Genomic DNA, 24,467 nt, shown 5'->3' with positions numbered 1-24,467 from the left:
GGAGAAAACGCATCCCACAATTTGTTATGCAACTTCTCCCGACTACCATAGTACCCCACTTGTGGGTGTAAACTAATATATGGACGCACAGCGAGATGCAGAAGGGAAGGCGTGCCAAGGAGCTTTTAGAGGGCAGATCTGGCTGTGATCAGTTTCAGGAGCCATGTCGCATTTACAAAGCCCTTGAGGTGTCAAAACAGTGGAAATCTCTAGAAAGTGACCCTGTTTTGAAAACCGCACCCCTCAAAGAATTTATCAAGTGATGTAGTGAGCATTAGTAACCCCGAAGTGAATGTGTAAGCTGTGCGGAATAAATTGGGTACACCAAATCCTATTCTATTTTCCCACTAGCTCCTATGACACGGACGGGGAAGAGGGGCATTCTGGGGGGTCAGCGCTGGTGTATTATCTCTCATAAGCTCTAAATATGGGGTGTCCCCTGAAAACGCTCGCACCGCTTATACATTTCCTTCTCATCGCAGCCACTTATGTCCTAATGATTTGGCGACTTTTTTGGGAAAAAAATCTATTATTTTTGCATTGCCATCTTCTGGAAGGCATAACATTTTTATTTTTTGCTAGACAGAGCTGGTTGAGGGCTTATTTTTTGCGGGAACACCTCTGCTTTTTATTGGTACCATTTTGGTTTTCATCTGACCATTTGATTACTTTTTATTGAACATTTTGTAAGGGAAAGGTGGTGAATAATCATTATTTTGCGCGGTTTTCTACGTTTTTTTTTACGCCGTTCGGGTTAAATAATGTTTTAATTTTATTGTTCAGGTTATTACGGATGCGGCGATACCAAACATGTAATGTTTTTTTCTCTTTTTCTTTATTTTACATAATAAAATATTTTATATGGGGAAAAAGGGATTTAGGGGGCTTTATTTATTTCTAATTTATTTTAAACTTATTTAAACTTTTTTTTTACTTTTTTCAAACTTTTTTTTCTGTCCCCATGGAGGATTGAAGCAGTGATCGGCTGATCACTGCTTCGCTAGATATACGCTGCAATACACGTGTTACACGTGTATTGCAGTGTATAAGAAGCTGTCAGCCTGTGTAGACACACAGGGCTGACAGCTTCCTTTGGGCAGGATCAACCAGGTACGAGGACGGGGTAAGTGACGGGGCAGACTCGGGGTCACTGATCAGACCCCGGGCTGCCTCCTACAAACACCGGCACCATATTATATTGAAACCCCGGAGATGCCGGCGGTCATGTTGACCGCCGGCATCTCAGGGGTTGACACCCGCGATCCGACCGTTCCGACAGGTTCTGTGTGCGTACCATGCAGCCGCCGTACTAGTACGGCGGTTTGCGGGAAGTCCTTCCCGGCAGCGCCGTACTATTACGGCGGATGTCGGGAAGGGGTTAAGATAAAGAGGTGGGAGAGGCATAATTTTTCTCAGAACGGTACCGGCTTTCATTTGATATGTCACAAGACGATGTTTCTTTATATTTTTTGGGGGAGAAATCAAATTCAAAATTTTGATGCGTAATTGTGAAAAAACATATACCGTATGTTTTAAAATTGTGAAAAAATGCATGTGTGTTACTTGTGTTCTTGATTATACTTGTACAAGGTTTCAACTTTTCAAATTAGGATAAAAAAAATTTTTATTATTTTTTTTTTAAGCCTTGAATCATCTGATTTTATGTTGGTGGGAGCTTCTTCCTTTTCAAATTACAACTTGCTGAATTCAACATTTGCAACAATAAAGAAACATAAAAAACAAATCCCGTAAGTTCCAGAATAAATACATCTTATCATCATAACAACTTGTTCAGCATTTTCAACCTGAATGCATTGAACAAACCAAAAGAAAAAAGCTAATCATAGTGGGATTTTCTAAATACAGTTTTATCCTAATTATATGTTAGCAAGATTAAAAGAACCAACATTTGTGACACCTATTTCTACATGTAACATTTTTTTTTTAATATTACTAAACATGTAAATTATTAAGAATAGTACAGGAGTTAGGGAGCGTTCACACTACCGTCGGTGTCCGACAGGTAGTGTCCGCTCAAAATCTGGCACGGACATTAGGAGCGGACACTAGCTGGGTCCGTGACACCTGTTATTTATTTAAATGGTGATTGGGTGCGTTCTTTTGCACTCCGTGCCCTTCCTTCCCTGTCCGCAAGTGAAGATGTCCGACTTCTCAAGCGGACAGAAAAACCCGACATGTAGGGTTTAATATAGAGGTTTAAGGCTCCAAAACGCGTCAGCCAGATGCTTTTTGTTTCTCTCCATGCTGGCCATTGTGAGTATATTTTAATCTGAACATGGATGTATTTTTATTCTGGATACATATGAATTAAAGGCTAAGTTTTATACAAAACTATGGAGATGTGTGCTGGATGTTCATTTTGAGAAGCTGTTATCTACCTTGGGCTGAAAGGCTTAAACACCCGTGCAAACATCCCACGCCCTTTGAAGCAAATTTTCACTGCAACTGGAAAGTGGATCCTTTTCACACAGTAAAAACTCAGGACAGGTAAGTGAGCTGATGCATAGACTTTATTGTTATATTTGACAGATTAACCCCTTCCCGAAATCCGCTGTAATAGTATGGCGGATATCGGAAATTTAAATATGGCGGCCGCTTGGGAGCTGAACAGTGGCCTAGAAGTTTGAAGCCACCGCCGGAAGAAGATGCGAAGAGAGCCCGTTCCTGAAGAAGATGGAGGCGTCACTGGTGAGTTCTCTCGCAGCATTGGGTACGCCCTCAGTTCTGTTTGAGTGCGGGGGACCGCCCCCAGTGCTGCGAGAGAACTCATTTGCATACCGATGAAAACTGGAATTTCTATGGAACGGCGGCGTGGAGAAGACATCTAAATGTAGAAGAATAGCCTCTCTTAAAGCTATTCCTACGTGTTAGGGACAAAAAATTGAGTTTTAATGATAGGATCCCTTTAAATGTGTTTTCCGTTTTTGCCTGGACAACCTATTTAATAAAATAATGGGTCAGTATGGTAGTCAATACAAGGCTAACACTGCTCAGTATCAGCATCTATTGATATACAGCTCATATAGAAATTCTGTATGCGGCTGAAAACCTCTACAGAACAAATAACCTGGGCTCTGTGCTTAGGACTTATTATTATACACAGAAATACTCCTAAACACAAAGTGTGAACGAGGCTGTATTAGAAAACGACTCCTGACTGACTATAGTTCACACGCCTCAAACTCTCACCCAACATCCGCTATCACTCCTGACCCCGCCCCCTTACGTCCTTCCAGTACTTCCGCTCTCACCACAGCTCTGACTTCCGGCTCTGCGTGTTGACGTCACGCTTGTAGTGCTGACTGGCTTCTGCGGCTTTGGGCTTGTTACCCCGGAATCATGAGTACTATGTTCGCGGACACCGTGCTGATCGTCTTTATATCGGTGTGCACGGCCCTGCTGGCGGAGGGTGAGTGTCGTGCCGGGTGACTGCAGCGTTTTCTGCAATGAATGACCGCCATGCTGAGCACTGGGGATACGCGGAGAAGGCTAATGTGCCGGAGTTATCTCTAGTGCACTGGATGTGGTGAATAAGGAGAGCCCTGTTATTCCTAGTCCTGTGTGCATGGTGACTGTGTATGTATACATATAGATCAGTGTGCATGGTGAATAATGAGACTGTGTGTGTATGTATATATATAATTGTATATACAGACACACACTTAGACTTCTCCAGTAACATCTCCCATAGCTGGCTGACACTAGACTGGAGCTTGTTCCTATGGCAGGTTAGTCCGCACACTTCATCCAATCCAGTGGATATGGAACAACTGATGGATCATTGCAGTCTGAATGCTGGGACTGTCATCAGTCATGGAGACAGGGCTGAGCTCGCACTGTATCACACCGGGCACTATGTATGGGATGTTTGGAAATAGCTGAGTACAGCACTCAGCTATATTTGGCAATCCCACAGAGAGTGAGTGGAGCATTAGTGAACAAAATCAGCCTCCATTACATTGGAACATAGGGTCTGTTTTTGTGATCAATGGGGGGCCCAGCGAGTATGGAATTGATTCTGTTACTGGAATACCCAACTGAGAGAACATGTAAAACATTCTATGAACAGATGTAAACAACAAAGGACTGACACTGGATCAAGGATGATGAACCAGTTTTGAAGAAAACGCGGGAGATCAACAACCTTACTATAAGGTTTAAAGCATGACGCGTTTCGAGCGTACACTTCACCCTTCCTCAGGTGCAAACAACCCGGTCGTCCGGCTGATCACTTGCTGCCACGGCGGAAGGCAGAGGGTTGTTTGCGCCTGAGGAAGGGCGAAGTGTACGCCCGATACGTGTCGTGCTTTAAACCTTATAATAAAGTCGTTGATCTCCCCACCTGTTAAGCGCAGTTTCTTCAACACTGGTTCATCATCCTTGATCCAGTGTCGGTCCTTTGTGGTCTACTTTTCCACCCGTGAGGTGCTGAGAACCTTGCTGTTCTACCACAGAGAAGGGAGCCTCTGCCAATTGTTCCCAAAGCTTATGTAAGGTTGTGTTTCTCGCAACTCTCAAAGGTGAAGCCTATATACTTTCCTCTGTATATCACTATTGTCTCCAACATTACTACCCTACGGGCTGCTCGGTGTCTCTCCTGCTTTTGTTTTTGAGATGAGCAGATGTAAGACGCTTATGTTATGAAGTTCTGCAGAATACACATGACTTTATAAACCTAGTATGACAAAGGTCAACAATATGAAGGCAATAGACAAGGCAGTTCTGTCACGTTATATGGATGACTTTGTATCTCTTTCTCTTGTTTAAAAAGCACAGACAGCGCATTTCAGGCAATCTACATTTCCCATTATTATTATCTTAGGAGTGTAAGAGGAAACATGAGTACCCAGAGGAAACCCTCACATGGGAAGAACATACAAACTCTCTGGTTTCCATTGGGCTATGTGTATTCTGCAGTAGACCTGAAATAGTGTACAAGAATAACAAACGGGAGAGGGTTGTTGCTTTGAATATCCATGTGGGCTGCTTGGTACAAATTGGACTAGTCAGTTTACCCAAATTAGGGTGCATTCAGACTACGTAACGCCGGGCGTGTATGAGAGCCGTACACGCCGGCATTACGGCAGACTACCGAACACTTCCCATTCACTTCAATGGGAGCGCTCGTAAACGCCGCTGTTACGAGCGCTCCCATTGAAGTGAATGGGAAGTGTTCGGCAGTCTGCCGTAATGCCGGCGTGTACGGCTCTCATACACGCCCGGCGTTACGTAGTCTGAATGCACCCTTACTTGTGCATAGAATATCGAGAAGGTAGATTCACGTGTTAATGCTCTTTCTGGTGAGAAGACATTATTATTATTATTTTTTTTTTTTAACAAAATGTCCAGAACGGGTCAAAAAGTAAAAACTGCAATGCTGTGCTGGTTTTCTGGTAGACTCTACCACCTGGTTCCTCACAAAATGCTCTTTGGCCTTGGAGCTACACGGTGGCTCAGTGGTTAGCACCGCAGCCTTGCAGCGCTGGAGTCCTGGTGTTCAAATGCCGCCAAGGGCAAAAAGCCATCTGCAAGGAGTTTGTATGTTCTCCCAGTGTTTGCGTGGATTTCCATCCCATATTGCAAAGACATACTGATAGGGAAAAAATGTACATTGTGAACTATATGTGGAGCTCACAATTTACATTAATAAAAATAAATAAAAAATGCTTTTTGGCCTGTAGCTGGCTGAAGCCGTTCAACACTGTGGCCAATGGACTTGCTAAGACTAAATTCACATCTGTGCCAGAGTCTCCATTGGAGACTTCACCACAGAAACTGCCAGAAATCGGCAGAGAGAAAATTCCTGCACAGAGGAGTTTTCTCTCTGCTGTTTTCAGTATGAAAACAACAGACGCCCATCATAGTCAGTGGGATTGGTTGGTGTCTGCGAGTAACCACTGTTTAGAGGTCTGGCTTTACGTTGTTCAGTCCCAGAGTGGACACAAATGATGGAAAGCCCAGCACAGATCTGAAGCTAGCCTGAGATGTCATTTCCTGTAGTATTAAACTTTCCATCACAGTCAAAGCCCTTTATTCTCAGCAGTACAGGTTGGTACTTATCTATCCCTCCTATATTTTTTGGGTCTGCTGCTGTTGAATTGGAGAGAGATTTTGCCTTTCTTCTGTGTAGTATATGGCAGCTAGTGTACACTCTCCAGTTCAGAGAGGATTGCAAATTCCAGCTATAGCATACAGAGCAGATAACCTCTAAAACCTATAGTATGTTAGTCTCATATTGACCAGTTATAGCATTACTAACTTATCCTCATGTGAGATGTCAGGTTCTCTCTAAAGCTTAAAACAGTAAACATAAAATCGAGTGTGTGCCCATAATCTTGTTTGTGTGTGTGTAATATATACATATATATGTGCTCCTTCACTACAAGTGTTCAAATGTTTGTGTGTATTATGACTTCATTCTGATGGAGTTCACTATTAACCATTTATTCTTTTTCTCTAGGGATCACATGGGTTTTAGTGTACAGGACAGATAAATACAAGCGGTTAAAAGCTGAAGTGGAAAAGCAAAGTAAAAAATGTAAGTTGTGTTTCTGTTATTTTTACTTAATATTATCCGTAACTGCACATGAAAAGGCAGTAGGTCAATGTATAGAAATGTGTCAGCTAAAACTTTGTCATACAATTAGAAATATAATATACTTCTGTAATTTGTATCATCATGCCTGATGCAGAACTTTATAGCATTTCACTTCTTTGCATTGTTGACTTTACTTTGCTACACTTTTTAAAGTTATTTGCTATTTTGCACATATGAGGCTAGATTTGCATCTGCGTTGGAGTTTCCCTAGGAATCTCCGCTACAGATTCTGTCTAAAATTGGCAGAGAGAAAAGTCCTGCATAGAGAACCTTCCTTTCTGCTGGTTTCAATATAAAACCAGCGGTAAGCACTTTTATTTTTATTTATTTATTTTTTTTAGCAGACGTGTTCTTGTTCTTTCCGATCCCCGTGCAGACCTGAATGACACAGAGACGAACGCTAGTGTGAACTTCTAGATATACAGTATCTTTCCTATCTTCAGTCTGTATAAATGAACAGATAGCTGCACTACAGGGCTACACGTCTTCTTTACAGCTGGATGTATACGGCAGCTTTGCGTGTTTACATCCAAAAAATTAGAGACTAGTAGGTTTTTAGATGCTAATATGTCCCCTTTCATACAAGCCTAATGAAAACACGTAGAAGATTGAGTGAACATATGACACAGTCTATTTTTACTGTTTCGTTTTTTGATATATTTTTTTTCTTCAGTGGAAAAGAAAAAAGAAGCAATAACTGAATCTGCTGGTCGCACACAAAAGAAAAAAATAGGTAACTGGAAATTTGAGATGTACATCATATTAAAGATTGGATGCGTCCAAACTGCATGTAATGTATCAGTCTTGTGTATTTGTTAGATTACTTTTACATTATCCTTAAAGAGGACCTTTCACCACTCCAAGCCTAAGCAATGAGCATAAGTGCCCTGTACACCCTGTGGACCTAGGTCTTTGCCTAGGGGCTATAGGGGTTAATGCTCATTGCCTAGGGGCTATAGGGGTTAATGCTCATTGTATAGTGGCTAGACCTAGGTCCACAGGGTGTACAGGGCACTTATGCTGATTGCTCAGGGGTTTCTTTACTTACCTGTAGCAATGACAGTGAAGTTCTCTTTCATCCACTTCAATACACGGTCTGGATCGCTTCTCCGGGTCTTCTGTGCAGCCCTGTGAAGAGAGGACTGCCTGATCTCACGAGAGCACACAGCAGAAGCTAATGCTAATTGGACAGTGTCAGACTGACACTCTTGCCTTTATAGTCAGAAACGCCCTTCTGACTGTAAAGGCTTAATTAACATACAGAGCGCCAGAATTAACGGGGCTCAGAGCTCCAAAACGAGGGGGGCTAGGGAGATAATTCAAAGTGCCCCAGAGTCTGTGCAGCTGCATCTATAACATGGTGCAGAAAGCTGCACAGGTTTGGAGTGGTGAAAGGTCCTCTTTGGAAGGGATTCTATCACTGGAATTATAATTGTAAGGTTATTTCTATGTGTTAGTAGTAAAATATGGGATTCTAATGATAGAATCCCTTTAAAGGAGTTATGCCATGAAAAATACTCATCTTCTATCCATTGGATAGAGGATAAATTGGTGAGGGCCTTACCATTGAGACCCCCACCCACCCTGAAAATGGGGGATGTTTTACTTCTTTGTTAAAGTGGCTGTGGTGAAGGCAGACATACCTCTGGTGGACGCAGATGCACTTCCGGACCCATTTAGTTCAATGAAAACATGAGAGCAATACTGCTGTACTTCTATCTCCGGTGCTCCTGTTGAACTGAATGAGAGTGTGTCAATGTCCTCTATGGGTACATTGCTTTTTATGTTTGCATACCCAATTTGAGTTGTTTTTGATATACTGTACTTTGTTTAGCTGTAAAACACCTCTGCTGCAAGTATAATTGTGTTTTGAGGTTCCTTCAAACTGGATCTGATGGGAAGTTCTTAAATTCTAATTCGCATTAACTCTAGAAAATCTGAGTGCTGCATATTATAGAGGAGGATACATTGAGCTGAAGAATATATTTGTTTTTTTGTTTGTTTTATTTTGTAAAGTTGTTCTGTTTTCATGTAAATTGTACCAGAACCAGGCCTGTGGGGTCAGTACTGTATGACTAGCCACTCACTGTCTTTGGCTTCTCTAATTTTACAAAGTCTAACTCTGACTCCATCATAAATGGCGGGCAATCAAGGTTAGACAGAAGCAGTTAAGGTCCTCTAGTTCATGAAAAAGCAAGTGACTGGATTCCTATTAAAGTAAACCTGTAACAAACTATAGATCTACTGATAATTGTATAATGTAATGTAATAAGAAATAATTAAGAATTTTACTTTGAGGCCATAACTTCCCCTACTGCACCCGCAGTGGTCCTTGACTTCGGCAGGAACCCTTAATAAATTCCTACTTTAGTCCATCAACACAGTGATTGACAGCCCTTACGGCATGGGTGTCAGTGAGCAGTTTGGGTGCAGAAGCAAGGGACTTAGACTCTGACTGTAGATATAAGGTTAATTGACAAGTCTAATATTCAGATAATTTAAGAATAGCCAGTAGTTGGAGCTTTGGCCACTGACTCCATAGCCTTGTTTCTCAAAATACAGTTTTTACATGTATGTCATACGCTGAAATATCACTCTTGACCTCAAAATGATAATTATTAGCGAACAATAAATAATGATCTATTCTAGACTTTAAAACTAGCGCAATATCATTTAAAATGTTGAAAATTGATCATTACTATTCCTATTAGAACCATGACACTGCCCATACACCGAGAGGTGACATTCAGCAGTTTTACCACAAATTGGCACAATCTTTGGCTCTCCAGCTTCTGCAGGCCAGTGCTGTGGATTCAGTAGCCTAATCTGCCAGCTGAATCCGGCTACTCTATATTTCCACTGTTTTAGGCTAGTTTCACACAGTCAAGTTTCAGCCGTGTGTGGAGATGGAATCCTAGCCTTATAGCGACTATGATGATTGGAGTCTCTTCCTTCCCGCCAAACACTGTCCTGTACTGTAATCACTGCGGACTCTGAATGGCACATGAACTATTCTGCACAATTTTATTTGTATGCTAAAATGGAAATAAAATGTAACGTTTCACCTTCTAGAACGCCAAGAGGAGAAGCTGAAAAATAATAATCGTGATTTGTCTATGGTAAGTAATATTCAATACAGACAGCAATGTTTTCAAAATGAGCTACTGTTTTGTATAGCATTGTAGGTTTCCTATATGCTTTTCTTATTTACCCCTCCATGGCTGAAATTAACTTCAGTTTACTCAGATTAACTCCAAGTTTAGTGAGGCCCGGTTCACATCTGCATTCGGTATTCCGTTCTGAGAATCTGCTTGGGGACCACCGAACAGAAACCTACATGCATGAAAAAGCGGTTAGCTAAGAAACCACACAGACCCCATAGACTATAATGGGGTATGTGTGGTTTCCACCTGATGTCCACACAAATCACGCAGAAATCGAGCGGAAACCACACGGACCCCATTATAGTCTGTGTGGTTTCTTAGCTAACCGCTTCGTAATGTGTATAGGTTTCTGTTCGGGGTTCCCCAAGCGGACTCCCCGAACGGAATACCGAACGTAGATGTGAACCGGGCCTGAGACATTTTGGTTAGCATCTTGATCACATAGTCATCCATCATAATCCTAGTACAGCAGAATTTAAAGGGAGTTTGTCAAGGAACGAGTCCATATTGAAATATAAGCATAGTCAGATAACTGAGGTTCACATGAATAAAACGTTAACATATATATATATATATATATATATATATATATATATATATATATATATATATATATATATATAATTTTTTTTTTTTTTTTAAGTGTTCACTGTGAGTTACTCCCTAGATCACATTTTTTGCTTTTGACTGTACTGTTATTTTAACACAGTGTTGTATAACTAAATGATATGGCCATTTTTGCACTGATATGGTTCATTTGCTTCATAAATGTAAAACTTACTTAGTCCTATAAAAAAGTTTGTACTATTTTACTTTTCTGGAGTTTTTGCAAATCCTTTAGATGGTTCCTAACTGCTGCTGTCGTCGTCTCATGTCTGACATCTGATTTACCCCTCCCTTCACTTTTAGTTAAAGAAACCCATCTGTGCGGAGCTTGTACACAGCTGTGTAAACTGTACTAGGTTGGGGCCACACGTTGCAGGAAAGCTAGTTTTTATTGCAGATTTTACTTATCTTGCATATAGGCAGCATCAGGGTTTGTGTACCTTGTGATTTTATTTTCATTATGTGGCTTTTAATTAAAAGGTGTGTGGTTTTTTTTTTTGTTTGTTTTGGTTTTTTTTTATTTGTTTTTTTATACCTTTAAGTTTAACTTTTTAAACTTTACTTTTCCTGTCCCACAAGGGGATTTAAATCTGGTATCTGCTAATCCCCAGTACAATGTACTGTGTTTTATTTCATTACATAGATACAGCCAAGACCAAGAAGTAATGCCGCAGGCACAGCTTCTGTAGCTGCAACATTATAGCATCATACTATTACGGCCCTGAGTATACGCTCAGTGTGAAGTAATAGTATGGTGCGGGAAGGGGTTAAAAAGCTAGTGAATAGAGATAAGAGAAGTATACGATCGAATACCTCCCCGCCATAGGTATCTGTGTAAACAGCCGGACACCAAGGGGTTAAACGCATCGAATATTCGATGCGCTTAACCCCTTGGTGTTCGGCCACTTACATGGATACCTATGGCGGGGAGGTATTCGATCGAATACTTCTCTGGTAAGCTTTTCCAACTCAAACCAAAATTGATCCGGTTTAAGGACAATGTTGGTTACATGCAGTGGTTTGAAATGAAAAAGGCATCATTTACATTTTAAAATAGAAACTAGTGGAGAAAAGTTATATATATATATATATATATATATATATATATATATATATATATATATATATATATATATAATTTATTTATTTATTTTCGTAGTCCTAAGATTACAAAACCAATATTACAATTGTGTATGCCAAAGCCGCTGTTATGCCTTAACATGATATGTACAGTGAGAAATAATGGAGCAAGCTTACTAATACAGTTGAAGTATCACTATTGTTATTGGCTTTATAAGTGTTCTTCGGTTGCTCCCTTGTAGGTCCGGATGAAGTCAATGTTTGCTATCGGTTTTTGCTTCACAGCTTTGATGGGCATGTTCAACTCTATGTAAGTAATGTCTACGTGTGATTTAGTGACAGAAAAAGTAAATTCAGATTCTCAGTCTCTTATATTTAAAGGGGCTCTATCAGCAAAATCATGCTGCTAGAGCCCCACATATGCGTGCATAGCCTTTAAAAAGGCTATTCAGGCACCGTAAAAGTTATATTAAACTACCCCCCCCCCCCCCCCCCCCCCGTTTTAAAATAATAACCTAAAAAAGAATGTGCTCTAATTACCGAACGTGCACCCTGGGCGGGCATTCAGGGTGTGTCTTCATCTTCTTCCACGCCTCTTCTTCCTCCGATATCCTCCGGTCCCGTCTTCCTCCAGCGCTCGCGAACGGACAGTGATAGCCGGGGCGCATGCGCAGTAGCCGTAGTAGAAGCCGCATGCTACTGCGCATGCGCCCAGGCCGTTTTTTCATGTCAGCGAGCGAGCGCTGGAAGAAGACGGGAGCGGAGGACATCGGAGGAAGAAGAGGCGGGGAAGAAGATGAAGACACACCCAGAATGCCCGCCCAGCGTGCACGATCCATAAGTAGAGCACATTCTTTTTTAGGTTATTTTAAAATGGGGGAATAGTTTAATATAACATTTACGGTGCCTGAATAGCCTTTTTAAAGGCTATGCACGCATATGTGGGGCTCTAGCAGCATGATTTTGCTGATAGAGCCCCTTTAAGGGAGAATTCAACAACACATTTCAAAGTCTCTTCCTGACAGCAATATTTCTTCCTAAGGCTAACATTGTGAACATCCATTGCTCTTTTTAGCCATAGGTTGAGAGCAACAGACTTTTTACAGCTTTCTTCTTTTATGTTAGTTTACTTTTGTAATTGTAGAAAAAAAAAAATAAAAACAATGGTGGGAGATATCTCCCATCATGTTATTTAACATGAGTAAATGCAGATGGAGAGGGCTCCGTCTACTGTCTACATGCGCATTAATAATGTCACTATGTATTTAATAAAACAAGCAGAAACGCAATGTGTTTTTTTTTTTTTCTTTTTTTTTAATTTCTAACTGTGTTTCACTACGTGGGGCCTTAGACTAAAAGGATCATGTCCTGGATATTCATAAATTATTGCCTGTATGTTTCGGTTTTCTCATGCAGGTTAGGATAGTTTATCCTTACTTTTTGTACATATGTGTGTATACCAGTTGTATACAAGCAGATAGTGGCTACATGAAATGAACAGTAGGCAGGTGTTTGATAAGAAAGCAGTATCTTGACCTAATGTTTAGGCAGGGAAACAAGTCATTACATGTTAAAGGCTCAATTGTTTTTGGATAGGAAGTCAGTTGAAAGCTCTCTTTCCTGTAAGTGTATGATTCCACACAAACTATTAAGATTCAAGTGTGAACATTATCAGAGCAGCTTCCTTCTACTTCCCGGTATAGTGTGCTCTGGCCTCTCACATTAAAATCAAGCATGGCCTCTCAAATAGTAGGCATAATACAGTTCAACTGGTAATCTCTGGCTGTGGATTCAATTAGTTTGACCCTAATATGTCAGCCCATAATACAGTCAAAATCCTGTTCACACTGAATCTAATGAGCCTGAATTTACAGTACCATAGTTTCCTATGTTGCTGATAGTTGGGGTCATTAGACCTGGAGCCAGGATGGGATTACTGTAATACTGTCTCTACAATTCAGACATATTATGACTGCGTTAATCCAGCCTAATCTGTGTTCGGAAGACCTGTCTGTTAGTCTTAGCCATGCCTATATAGTCTGTGAGGATCTAATTGCAGGCAGCTTTTTGTTGTACACTCCAGTCACATCTCATCCCCAAAGTCACTAAAGTCATCACCCCAGCCCTAACCCATCTCTTCAACCTATCTCTAACCAATGGGTCCTTCCCTTCCGCCTTTAAACACGCCACTGTCACTCCTATACTTAAGAAACCGTACGACCCGTCCTCTCCAGCCAACTATCGTCCCATCTCACTGCTCCCGTACGCCTTAAAACTACTGGAGCAACACATCCACTCAGAACTCTCCTCCTATCTCTCGTCCAACCTGCACTTTGTCAGACTACAGTCAGGCTTCAGACCCCGGCACTCCACTGAAACTGCCCTAACAAAAGTCACTAATGACCTGCTAACCGCCAAAGCCAAGCGCCATTACTCTGTCCTCCTCCTCCTTGTCCTCTCCTCTGTGTTTGACACAGTCGACCACTCCCTCCTGCTAGAAATACTTTCATCGCTTGGTATCTTAGACCTGGCCCTTTTCTGGATATCCTCATACCTCACCGACGGCACATTCAGCGTCTCCCACTCGCACACCACCTCCTCACCACACCCTCTCTCTGTAGGTGTCCCCCAAGGTTCTGTCCTAGGACCCCTCTTGGTCTTCAACACCCTCAGCCTGGGCCAACTCATACAATCTCATGGTTTTCAATACCATTGCTATGCCGATGACCCCAAATATACCTCTCTGGACCAGACATTACCTCTCTGTTGGCCAGAGTTCCAGATTCTCTAGCGGCTGTAGCCTCCTTTCTCTCCTCCCGCTGTCTCAAACTTAACATGGAGAAAACGGAGTTCATCATTTTCACCCCACCCCGTATGGCCCCTCTATCTGACACATCTATCAAAGTTAACGGAACCACACTTGCCCCTGTCTCATGGGTCCGATGCCTTGGGATAACCCTGGATTTCCGACTTATCCTTCAAGTCACACGTTCAAACCCTCAACACTTCCTGCCGCCTCCAACTCAAGAACATTCATCGAATCCGCTCCTTCCTCACCCCAGAAACTACTAAGACAATAGTCCATGCCCTCATAATCTCCCGCTTAGACTACTGCAACACCCTTCTCCATGGACTCCCAGCAAACACCCTCACCCCCTCCAGTCCACCCTAAACTGTGCTGCTCGCTTAATTCATCTCGCCGCCTGTTCTTCATCAGCTGCTCCCCTCTGCCAATCCCTTCACTGGTTACTCATTGCCCAGCGTATTAAGTTCAAACTATTAACGCTAACATACAAAGCCATCCACAACCTGCCCCTCCATATATCTCCAACCTAATCTCACGCTACCTGCCCACACGTAACCTCAGATCCTCCAATGACCTCCTACTCCGCTCTGCTCTCATCCGCTCCTCACACAACCGCCTCCAAGATTTCTCCCGTGCATCCCCCATACTCTGGAACTCCTTACCAAGACACATAAGACTGACCCCCACAATCACAGCCTTCAAGAAAGCCCTGAAGACTCACCTATTCAAGAAGGCCTACAACCCCTCAATAACAGTACACTCACCATCTGAACAGTCTTCCCACCTCAACTTCTGTCTCTAATTCTCTATCCCTCTTTCCTCATAGATTGTAAGCCCTCGCGGGCAGGGCCCTCTATCCCACTGTGCCAGTCGGTCATTGTTAGTATTATATCTGTATGTTTTGTGTACTGTATGTAAACTCTCAAATGTAAAGTACCATGGAATTAATATAATAATGTAAAGCACTATGGAATTATAATAATGTAAAGCACTATGGAATTAATGGTGCTATATAAATAAACAATAATATAATGTAAATAGAGGTAACCATAGTCCTATCCCTTGGCAGCACATCCCTACAATTCATTTATTGCTGTGTTGTGGTTGATCACTGATAACAATTTATGAAAACTATTTATATATCTCAGTAGGTTCTAAGTATATTATCCAATGTTGTACTATTCCTGCAGCTTTTGAATAATACTATTTTTAACTACTTTTTCAGTTTTGATGGTCGAGTGGTGGCAAAATTACCCTTTGTCCCCCTGTCCTATATTCAAGGGCTGTCTCATAGGAACCTATTGGGAGAGGATTATACTGACTGCTCATTCATTTTCCTCTACATACTTTGCACTATGTCTATCCGGCAGGTAAGTAAGGTTTTCATTAGTTTACTGTGGTCCAAGTACATTAGAATCATTGAGTCACTTGGGGAATTAGGATTAGTGGTGGTGGTAGAGGGGTTCAAGTCATTAGTTGGTTGGTAGACTTTATGGCCTACATCCTGGACCAGTCTTATCTGTATGTATTTTATCCAGTAATAGTAAAAAAAAGAAAAGTACCCGGCACCTCAGTGTCTTAGGTTGGAAACTGATTGAATGCAGTGTCAGCTCCTACCCGGACAACCACCCATGGGTGGTGAGGATAAATGTGAAAAAAAAAAAAACGGGATGTGTAGAGAGCGCCACTGAACAAAGTCCAAAGAGGCCAAAAATAAATTATTCATTTAATGGTTCCAAAAGACACAGGAATGGCTATGCGTCTACGGGGCCACATGGTGGCTCAGTGGTTAGCACTGCAGTCTTGCAGCGCTGGAGTCCTGGTGTTCAAATCCCGCCATGGCAAAAAAAAAAAAAAGGAATGGCTATGCGTTTCGATGCCGAGCTGGTGTCTTCCTCAGGCTGATATAGGTTGTGCTGTCAAGGCTTGGAAACCTGTTACAGCCCCCTTAGTCAGGAGGAGAATAAATAGACTACCAGTCGCTGAAATCTCGTGCACCTGGAAGGGCTCTTTCAGAATAATGAATTTATTTTTGGCCTCTTTGGACTTTGTTCAGTGGCGCTCTCTACACAATCCGGGTTTTTTTTTCTTTTTTCACATTTATTTTATCCAGTGTCTGACCAAGCAATTTTCTCACGAAGCAGATACCACAACATATAAACCATTGATGCATTGTAGATGCAGAAGCTGTAAATGGGCAATGCATTGCTGATTGGCATAAAAAGTGTTAACTGTATGGGAATACTTTTAATGTGGACCAAATGTATGTCATGAAAATAGTAAATGAGAGAACCACAATAGATGCCTGTATATAGCAGAAATATAACTGCTTGAAAAAATAAGGGTTGCACCGAGCTGATCCGTTGCGTTTGTAAAATCAATTCTATTTAGTATCAGGTATTTAAGAGCAGCAGTTTAAACTACTTCCCCATAGGGAATAGTACACTGTAATGGAGGACAACCTATATGATCAACCAATGCATGGAGGATCAACAAAAAAGCGCAGTTTTTTGTTGATCCTCCATGCATTGGTTGATCATATAGGTTGTCCTCCTTATAACTGCTTGACACTAAGTAGGCCAGAACAATTAAAAAGCACCATGTGTGGCCAACAACTGGAAATCATCTTGAAAAGTGGCTAATCCCCCCCCATGTAACAATAGGCTATGCTTGTATGTGCACAACTATCAGAAATAAATGAATACATCAAAATCTATTAAAATAAACAAACAAAGGGGCAACGCGGTGGCTCAGTGGTTAGCACTGCAGCCTTGCAGCACTGGAGTCCTGGGTTCAAATCCCGCCAGGAACAAGATCTGCAAGGAGTTTGTATGTTCTCCCTGTGTTTGCATGGATTTCCTCCCATTCTACAAAGACATTCTGATAATGTACATTGTGATCCCTAAATGGGGCTCACAATCTACATAAAAAAATAAACAAAATATATGTATATAAATACACACAAGTACATGCACCTAGCTGCTGGAGATGGCTGATAGCTGACTAGCACTCTTATTTTGATATTGAGTGAATGCCATAATTTATATTATGGAAACCTTTAAATAAAGCACAAATTGCGTCTTTGCTGTCTCTGTGAGACGTGTTGTATTGCTCTTTGTTGCCCAACCTTTGATTTTATTTATAGCTTACGCAGGTTTCTCAGTAACACTTATGCCTGCAGCTAAGGATGCTTCCCCCGTTGTCATGTTCCCTTCTCAGGGAAGCACGCAAATCCTGTGTCTGAGCTTGTGATTCTTCCTGTCCATAGTAGCCCAGACTGTTGGAATGCAAAACTTAGGTGTGGTGTATTAATGTCATCTAATCCTGTTACATTTAGCCATTGTAGACGTTGTATCTACATGACTATTTAAAGGGGCCCTTTAATTAGATTTTCCAGTTTTTAGATAAACATATGCTTGAATAGCCTTTAAAAAGGCTATTCAGGTGCTGCTAATCGTTTTTGACCCCCCCCCCCTGTTTTTCTGAATTACCGTTAAAATGTATATGCAAATCAGTCCTCCCATGCATGGTGAGCGTTCTGTGCACCCAACCCTCGCGTCATAGCTTGTTCATGCCCTCCTCTCTTCTTTTGACTTCCTCCTCCTTGCGATTCACCGCTTCCAGATTGGAGGTTTCCATCGAAATCTTGTGCATGCACCCTCCGGAGTGCTACTGTGCACGCTCCAGCGCCATTTTCCTGTAGAGAACATCGCAACCGTAGCACGCTCACATAATTTTCAGGGGAACTGAGCAGTTGTCTACACAAAAATGGCGCTGGAGCGTGCTCGTGCTATTGCGCATGTGTGAGATTTCGATCGAAACCGCTGGGCTAGAGGTGATGAATAGCAAGGAGGAGGAAGTCAAAGAAGAGAGGAGGGCGTGAACAAGCTATGACGCGGGGGGGGGGGGGGGGTGCACGGAACGCCCTCCAAGGTAGGACTGATTTGCATATGAATTTTAACTGTAATTCAGGAATTCATGCAAATGTTTATCTAAAAACCAGAAAATCTAATGATGGAGCCCCTTTAAATAGTCATGTAGATACAACGTCTAAAAGTAATAGGATTACATGACATTAATACACCACACCTAAGTTTTGCATTCCAACAGTCTGGGCCACTATGGACGGGAAGAACAGGTACCTGTGTTTTTGATGCAACTTATAAATCAAGCAAAATCTTCCTGGAGACAATGCTCTGTTGAAGTCTGACTTTTCAAAAATGTTTATTTTTATTCTGGAATAATCACCGCATTTTGCTTGCACCTTGATCTGCAGCTCACCCAAAGCAAGGTGGCAGGTATATATTGTGGATCTCTGGCAGTAGTTTAATGAGCAATATTGTTACTGTTGCTCAGTAAACTACTGTCAGGTCCACACTATGTACCTTGTTGATGCGGCCACATAGGTTACGCAGTGCTGTAACGCTTACATCAATGCATCACGATGCCACTTGTCGAGCTGATGCCCAGTCAAAGGCATCAGCAGTCCCTGATATCAGTCTAATATACACAGGGTGTGAAATACGCTCCGTTTCTAGAAGGTGAAAGTATGATCCCAGTCTGTTACACAACTAAAACAAGCCAGAAACAAAGAGCAAAAGTAGACGGCACCGCTCACTCCAAAAACAACAGCAAAATGATAGTCCACTGTGAAAGGTGAAATCTCTTGGGTCGGAAACCTTTTCTGACAAAAAGTGGTGCTCACAACCCTTAGAAAAAACAGTTGCAAAAAATAGAGCAATAAAGATATGGGTGGGCACTCACCAATCAGTAGACGGCAAATCTTTTCTTTATATAAAAAGTATTTCTTTTATTTGAACATAATAAAACAAGTCCTCAGGGAGGGAAAGATGACATAATTGGCAAAGAAAAAAAGGCAACAGCCGTTTCGCGTTATCAAACGCTTTTTCAAGCCTAATATGCAATGATTGCATATTAGGCTTGAAAAAGCGTTTGATAACGCGAAACGGCTGTTGCCTTTTTTTCTTTGCCAATTATGTCATCTTTCCCTCCCTGAGGACTTGTTTTATTATGTTCAAATAAAAGAAATACTTTTTATATAAAGAAAAGATTTGCCGTCTACTGATTGGTGAGTGCCCACCCATATCTTTATTGCTCTATTTTTTACAACTAAAACAAGGATATCCACTTCACTGGTTTGTTGCGAAAGTGTTGGCGTTAATTCATCACACGTATGTAGAGCAGTGAGTAACGTTTGGGCCCAGTTAGTGGCCTTCATCTTTTTTTTTTTTTTTTTTTTTTTTTTTTTTTTTTTTTCTCTCTTAGTCGTCATATACAGCAGAGACCCGGCAGCTGCTCAGCTTTTAAGTGGTCACCATGTTTAAAGGGGTTAATCGTGCAGCCCTAGTGTGTAGGGTCCTTAAGTAGGAGCAGAAACATTCCTTTGTTGCCAGATCGATGAAGCAATCCAGAGATAATCATTGTCTTATGGATATGTAGAGTAGATGCTAGAATGGAGTGAGTAAAACAGGGTGCTGTCTTGGTATACTGTGAATCCAGTAGGTGGCGCTGACTCTTGTGATTGATAGTATGGGACGCCACCTGTGGTTTCCTGTGGGTTAGGGTTACAGTTGCATATAGGAGAGGCATAGTTAGCCTCCACTTCAATCATGCAACACTTGAAATTGCTGAGGCTTCAGGCATGTTAGCTGCGATGACCTGGTGGCAGAGCCGGACAGACTGCACAACTAACACTCCCAGAGCCGGACCAGCACCAACTACTAGAGCCATGACACTCCTTTAACCTACCCTGTTTCCCCGAAAATAAGACATCCCCCAAAAGTAAGGCATGGGGGAGGGTTTGTTAAATTGCCTAATATAAGGCACCCCCCGAAAATAAGACATCCCCAAAAACACTGCTGCCTCTGCTGTGATACCACTGTTCCTGCTGCTGTAAGATGAGCTGGGAAAGCATCGTATGCTGCGGGGAGTCCACTCTCCCAGCTCATCCCACAGCAGCCGGAACAGTGGTATCACAGCAGAGGAGGCAGCCAGCTTTCCTGTGCACATGGAGCACAGCGTTCAGCTGGCTGCAATGCCCACTAAGTGAGGCTCTCCGGCACAACCGCCGGAAGCCTAGCTAATCTCTGCTAAGCCCCGCCAACCACTTCCACCACCGTGACCAACAGCAGCACCAGCCCTGCTATGAAGATGGGGAAGGTAACTAGCATACCTCCCCCACCACCTCTTGCACCACCTACAACCGGCAGTCATGCCGGCACTCCGTTAAGGAAGCGCCGGCATGACTGCCGATTGTCCCCCGCTCCAGCCGCTCCATAAGACATCCCCCGAAAATAAGACAGGTACTATATTTCGGAAGAGAATTTAATATAAGACACTGTCTTATTTTCGGGGAAACGGGGTATACATGCATTCATGTTTGTTTGTAGGCAAATTTAACAAATCGGGCATGAACCCAGAGCACTTGCAAGTTTATTATCTTTGCATTGTTTTATTGGTTTGTGCTTACAATGGAAAGTTCTGATTATTAATGGGAGTCTACCGCCACCAAAATAGCTTCAAAACACCTTTCTATACTTTTGTAGAGCTGGTTGGTGGCATAGTGACAGTACCTTTCTTGTGTGAAAGTGCGATCTTGCTGTTGGGAAATGCAACTTTTCGTGTGACAGACTCCCTTTAACAACACGCATGAATTTTTTTCCTTTGTGCTGAAGCACAAGAGGAACTGGAGATGGACCATGGGACATAGACACGGGTGTCTGGTGGCTTGTGACTTTTATGGGATAATTTTCTGGGCATGCTTTGTGACCTGCAGAAAGTGGATTAGATAAAATGCCTCCTTTTATGACTGGTAGACTCTGTCTTATGTACATGATAGCTGTGATGAGTGTGCTGGTAAGTGGGGTGACTGCTACAAAGAATACTACAGAAAACCGGAAATCTCAGCATATTATTTGGCTTAGTGGATTGTTAGTAAAACTTATTTAGAAAAATGGGTAACTTCTGGTGACACATACTTAATATCTTAAAATCTGATACAGTCATCCACTGAAGCATGTTCTCAAACTAAGCCTTTGAGCTTGCTTTATGTAAGTGAATAGATTCTGTTTATGGATTTATACTCTGGAGTTCTTTGAAAGCTGAAGAAAACTGAGTTAACTGAAGAAAAAACTGTTGTCCAGGATTTTTTTTAATTTTTTAATTGGGCTGGAGAAGGCCTTCCCTGACATAAAAAATATGCTGGGCAACCCCTTAAGTGATGGACCCCCCACTGAGTAACTACCCTAATGATAGGCCAATTTAATAGCATCAGACCACTGGAAGTCCAACAACTAGCACCCCCACTGATCAGCTGATATTTGTACAGTGTATGGAGGTAGTAGTTGATGTTTTTTTTTTTTTAAGGGGGTTGTTCCATTATGGACATTTATCCCTTTTCCACAGAATGGGACAAGTGTCTGATAGCTAGGCACATCCAGCGATCAGAAAGACTGGGGTTCAAATGTTCTCCTAAGGCTTCCTTAAAATTGGAGCACCAATGCGCTTTAATCACTGAGGGACTCTGGGATCGTGACCCCAGTTTTTGGACACCTATTCCCTGTCTTGTGGATGGGATAAATGCCTATAACAGTAAAACTCCTTTTGAGCAACTTTTAATCTACCAAAGAAAAATAATGTTGACATGCAATTTTATTTCTCCACAGAATATCCAGAAGATGCTGGGACTTGCACCCTCTCGAGCTGCTACCAAGCAAGCTGGTGGATTCTTAGGACCTCCTCCACAAGCTGGAAAGTTCTCTTAGTGGAACAGAAACTTTTTAAATGGATGCACAGCAAAGACTATCGTGATTTTCTAAGTGTGAAAGCCATTAACTTCAGTGTTTAACGGACTTCCGAACCCTAAACTCGTGCACACAAATCCATGTGTTATGTTTTCTAATTAAAGAAATGCTTTATAGAAAAAAATGTTTTGGGTCACGAAAAACAGCTGTTAATAGGAATAAGCAATATCTATAATAGCATTGAAGGATGCTTAGTTAAAAAGAATTGTACCCTTTAAGTCATGGTAGATTTCCTGTATTTAGTTATACATTCAAGATTTTGGATCAGACTTGCTCATAGGCTACAGATAAGGTTACTTATGGCAGATTTGTCTCATCCAGTTCACAGGTAACAGATATTATAATGATTTTCCAATTATACTGATTTAATACGTTTTTTTTTTTTTTTTGTTAATTCAAGAACTACCGTATTCAAAATTTCAAGATGAAGGGGAAAAAATTAAATTTACGGAATTTCATTTAAATATATGAGATCTGATTAAACATTAACTTATTGAGACAAATACATGGTTTCAGTTATTGATATTTTTGTATGCTTATGTTTCATCATTTAAAGTGTTTTTAGTCACTCTTTATGCCCCCCTGACATACAGTCTGCCAGAAAAGGAACACCTTACATAACACAAGCTATTACTAGAGATGAGCGAGTACTATTCGAAACTCCCATTTCAAATAGCACGTAACCATAGGAATGAATGGACCCCCTGCGTGCCGACCGCTTCCATTCATTCCTATCGGTGCGTGCTATTCGAAACGGCCGTTTCGAATAGTACTCGCTCATCTCTAGCTATTACTAGTTAATAACCTCTAAATCTTATCATGTCAGTATGTGATGAAAGAACCATACTTGTATTTATTATTTGTGAATTGTATTGTATATGTGTGTGCATTTGTGATGTTGTGTTATTCCTGAGTATGTTTTTATCTGCTTTTATTACCTTTGACCTTAAAGAGGACCTTTCACCACTTTTGGGCACATGCAGTGTTATATACTGCTGGAAAGCTGACAGTGCGCTGAATTCACAGCGTGATTGGCGCCGCGAGGCAGAAAGACGTTCCTGGCTAACTGTCAGAAACGACCTTCTGACCATAGAGCACTACGGTACCGGCACCGTAAGCTCTTTACACCGGGCACAGATCGGGAAAGCACTGTCAGCTTTCCAGCAGTATATAACACTGCATGTGCCCAAAAGTGGTGAAAGGTCCTCTTTAAGTCTGGAAGTGGTTCTTTACTTTTTGAAGTGGCAAACTCAGAAACCAAGTAAGATTTATGGCTTTAACAGATGGCTGATGCCAGAAAGTACATAAGAAAGGGGTAGTCATTTCAAAATGCAAAAACATTTAATCAGAACGGGTGGGTGGGTGAGGGGGACTAGGTCTGGAGAACTCGGCTTTCCAAGAATGAACGACAGAAAAGAAACATTTCAACCTCCTACTGCAATTTTGAATTCCGTAAGAAATTTGTCACCTTTTTGGAGCATCGTGTAGGCCATCCCATCTGAGATCCTCCACGATCCTTGGAAACAAAAGGACTATAACTCACAAGGCTTTTCTCCCTTTTTTACAATATGTTTTGCTTGTTTTGCCATCTGTTTATATGTTATATATAAGTAAGATGGGGCTGTGTGTGACAAATTGGAGGGAATTGGTGTGAATTTTTATTTTTTATTATTGGAGCATTAAGTGCCAAGATGAACTGTTAGTAAGGAATAATTTTGTTGCGCACACAATATTGGAGTGAATTAAATTATAGTTTTATTTTTACATGGTAGTTAATGCCATTGACACAATGCAAAAAGTGATTGACAAAAAAGTGACTAGATCCACAATAAGTTTGACGTTTCGGTCCATTAGACCTTCCTCAGAACAGATCTGTGTAGCCAAACAAAGGGTGAACACTGGAAACAGTAATTACAAAGGTGGATGCGGTCTAGTGTAGTGAAGCTGTAAGTCACATAGACAGGCTTGGTTAACTGTTAAACTTAAGGATTGGTTAGGTCGCATACAAGGAGTACACCAGTGCTACACGGGATACCGCAGTACTTATTTTGAGACATACTTGCAAACATTTTACCTTCCCTGTTCTTTTCTATCTCTTATTTGGCAAAGATTGTTAGCAAATATGGCATCCTTATTCAGAATGTAGAACAACATCCATCTGTGAGCAAAGAGGAATCAATACAGCTAACCAAGGACTTGCTTATAGAGCAGGACCTAGTGCAACATCGTGAACCCCTTGGGGCAAGGAACCATTACCCCTCTAGAAAGTACAGCAGTGGACTATGTCCTAGAGGTAATTTTGCCTGAGAAGGGGTAGGGAGAGGACGGACATTTGCCTTTGCAACTGACCTTACAGCATGTGGGCACTG

The 24,467-nt window shown here is 41.6% G+C and overlaps 1 protein-coding gene across 1 annotated transcript; it reads left to right on the top strand.

The window, feature by feature from the left end:
- Positions 1-3,192: 3,192 nt before the first annotated feature.
- TMCO1 (transmembrane and coiled-coil domains 1) lies at positions 3,193-22,611 on the top strand. The gene is made up of 7 exons (XM_075287400.1): positions 3,193-3,430; positions 6,482-6,559; positions 7,293-7,352; positions 9,692-9,738; positions 11,712-11,779; positions 15,501-15,645; positions 21,961-22,611. Exons 1-7 carry the CDS (start codon positions 3,361-3,363, stop codon positions 22,057-22,059), a joined length of 567 nt encoding a protein of 188 aa, XP_075143501.1. The 5' UTR covers positions 3,193-3,360; the 3' UTR covers positions 22,060-22,611.
- The last annotated feature ends 1,856 nt before the right edge of the window (positions 22,612-24,467 follow it).

The sequence above is a fragment of the Leptodactylus fuscus genome, chromosome 9 (assembly GCF_031893055.1).
Source record: "Leptodactylus fuscus isolate aLepFus1 chromosome 9, aLepFus1.hap2, whole genome shotgun sequence".
Lineage (NCBI taxonomy): Eukaryota > Metazoa > Chordata > Amphibia > Anura > Leptodactylidae > Leptodactylus > Leptodactylus fuscus.
Note: the sequence above shows the minus strand (reverse complement) of the source record. Positions and strands in the feature narration are given on the sequence as shown.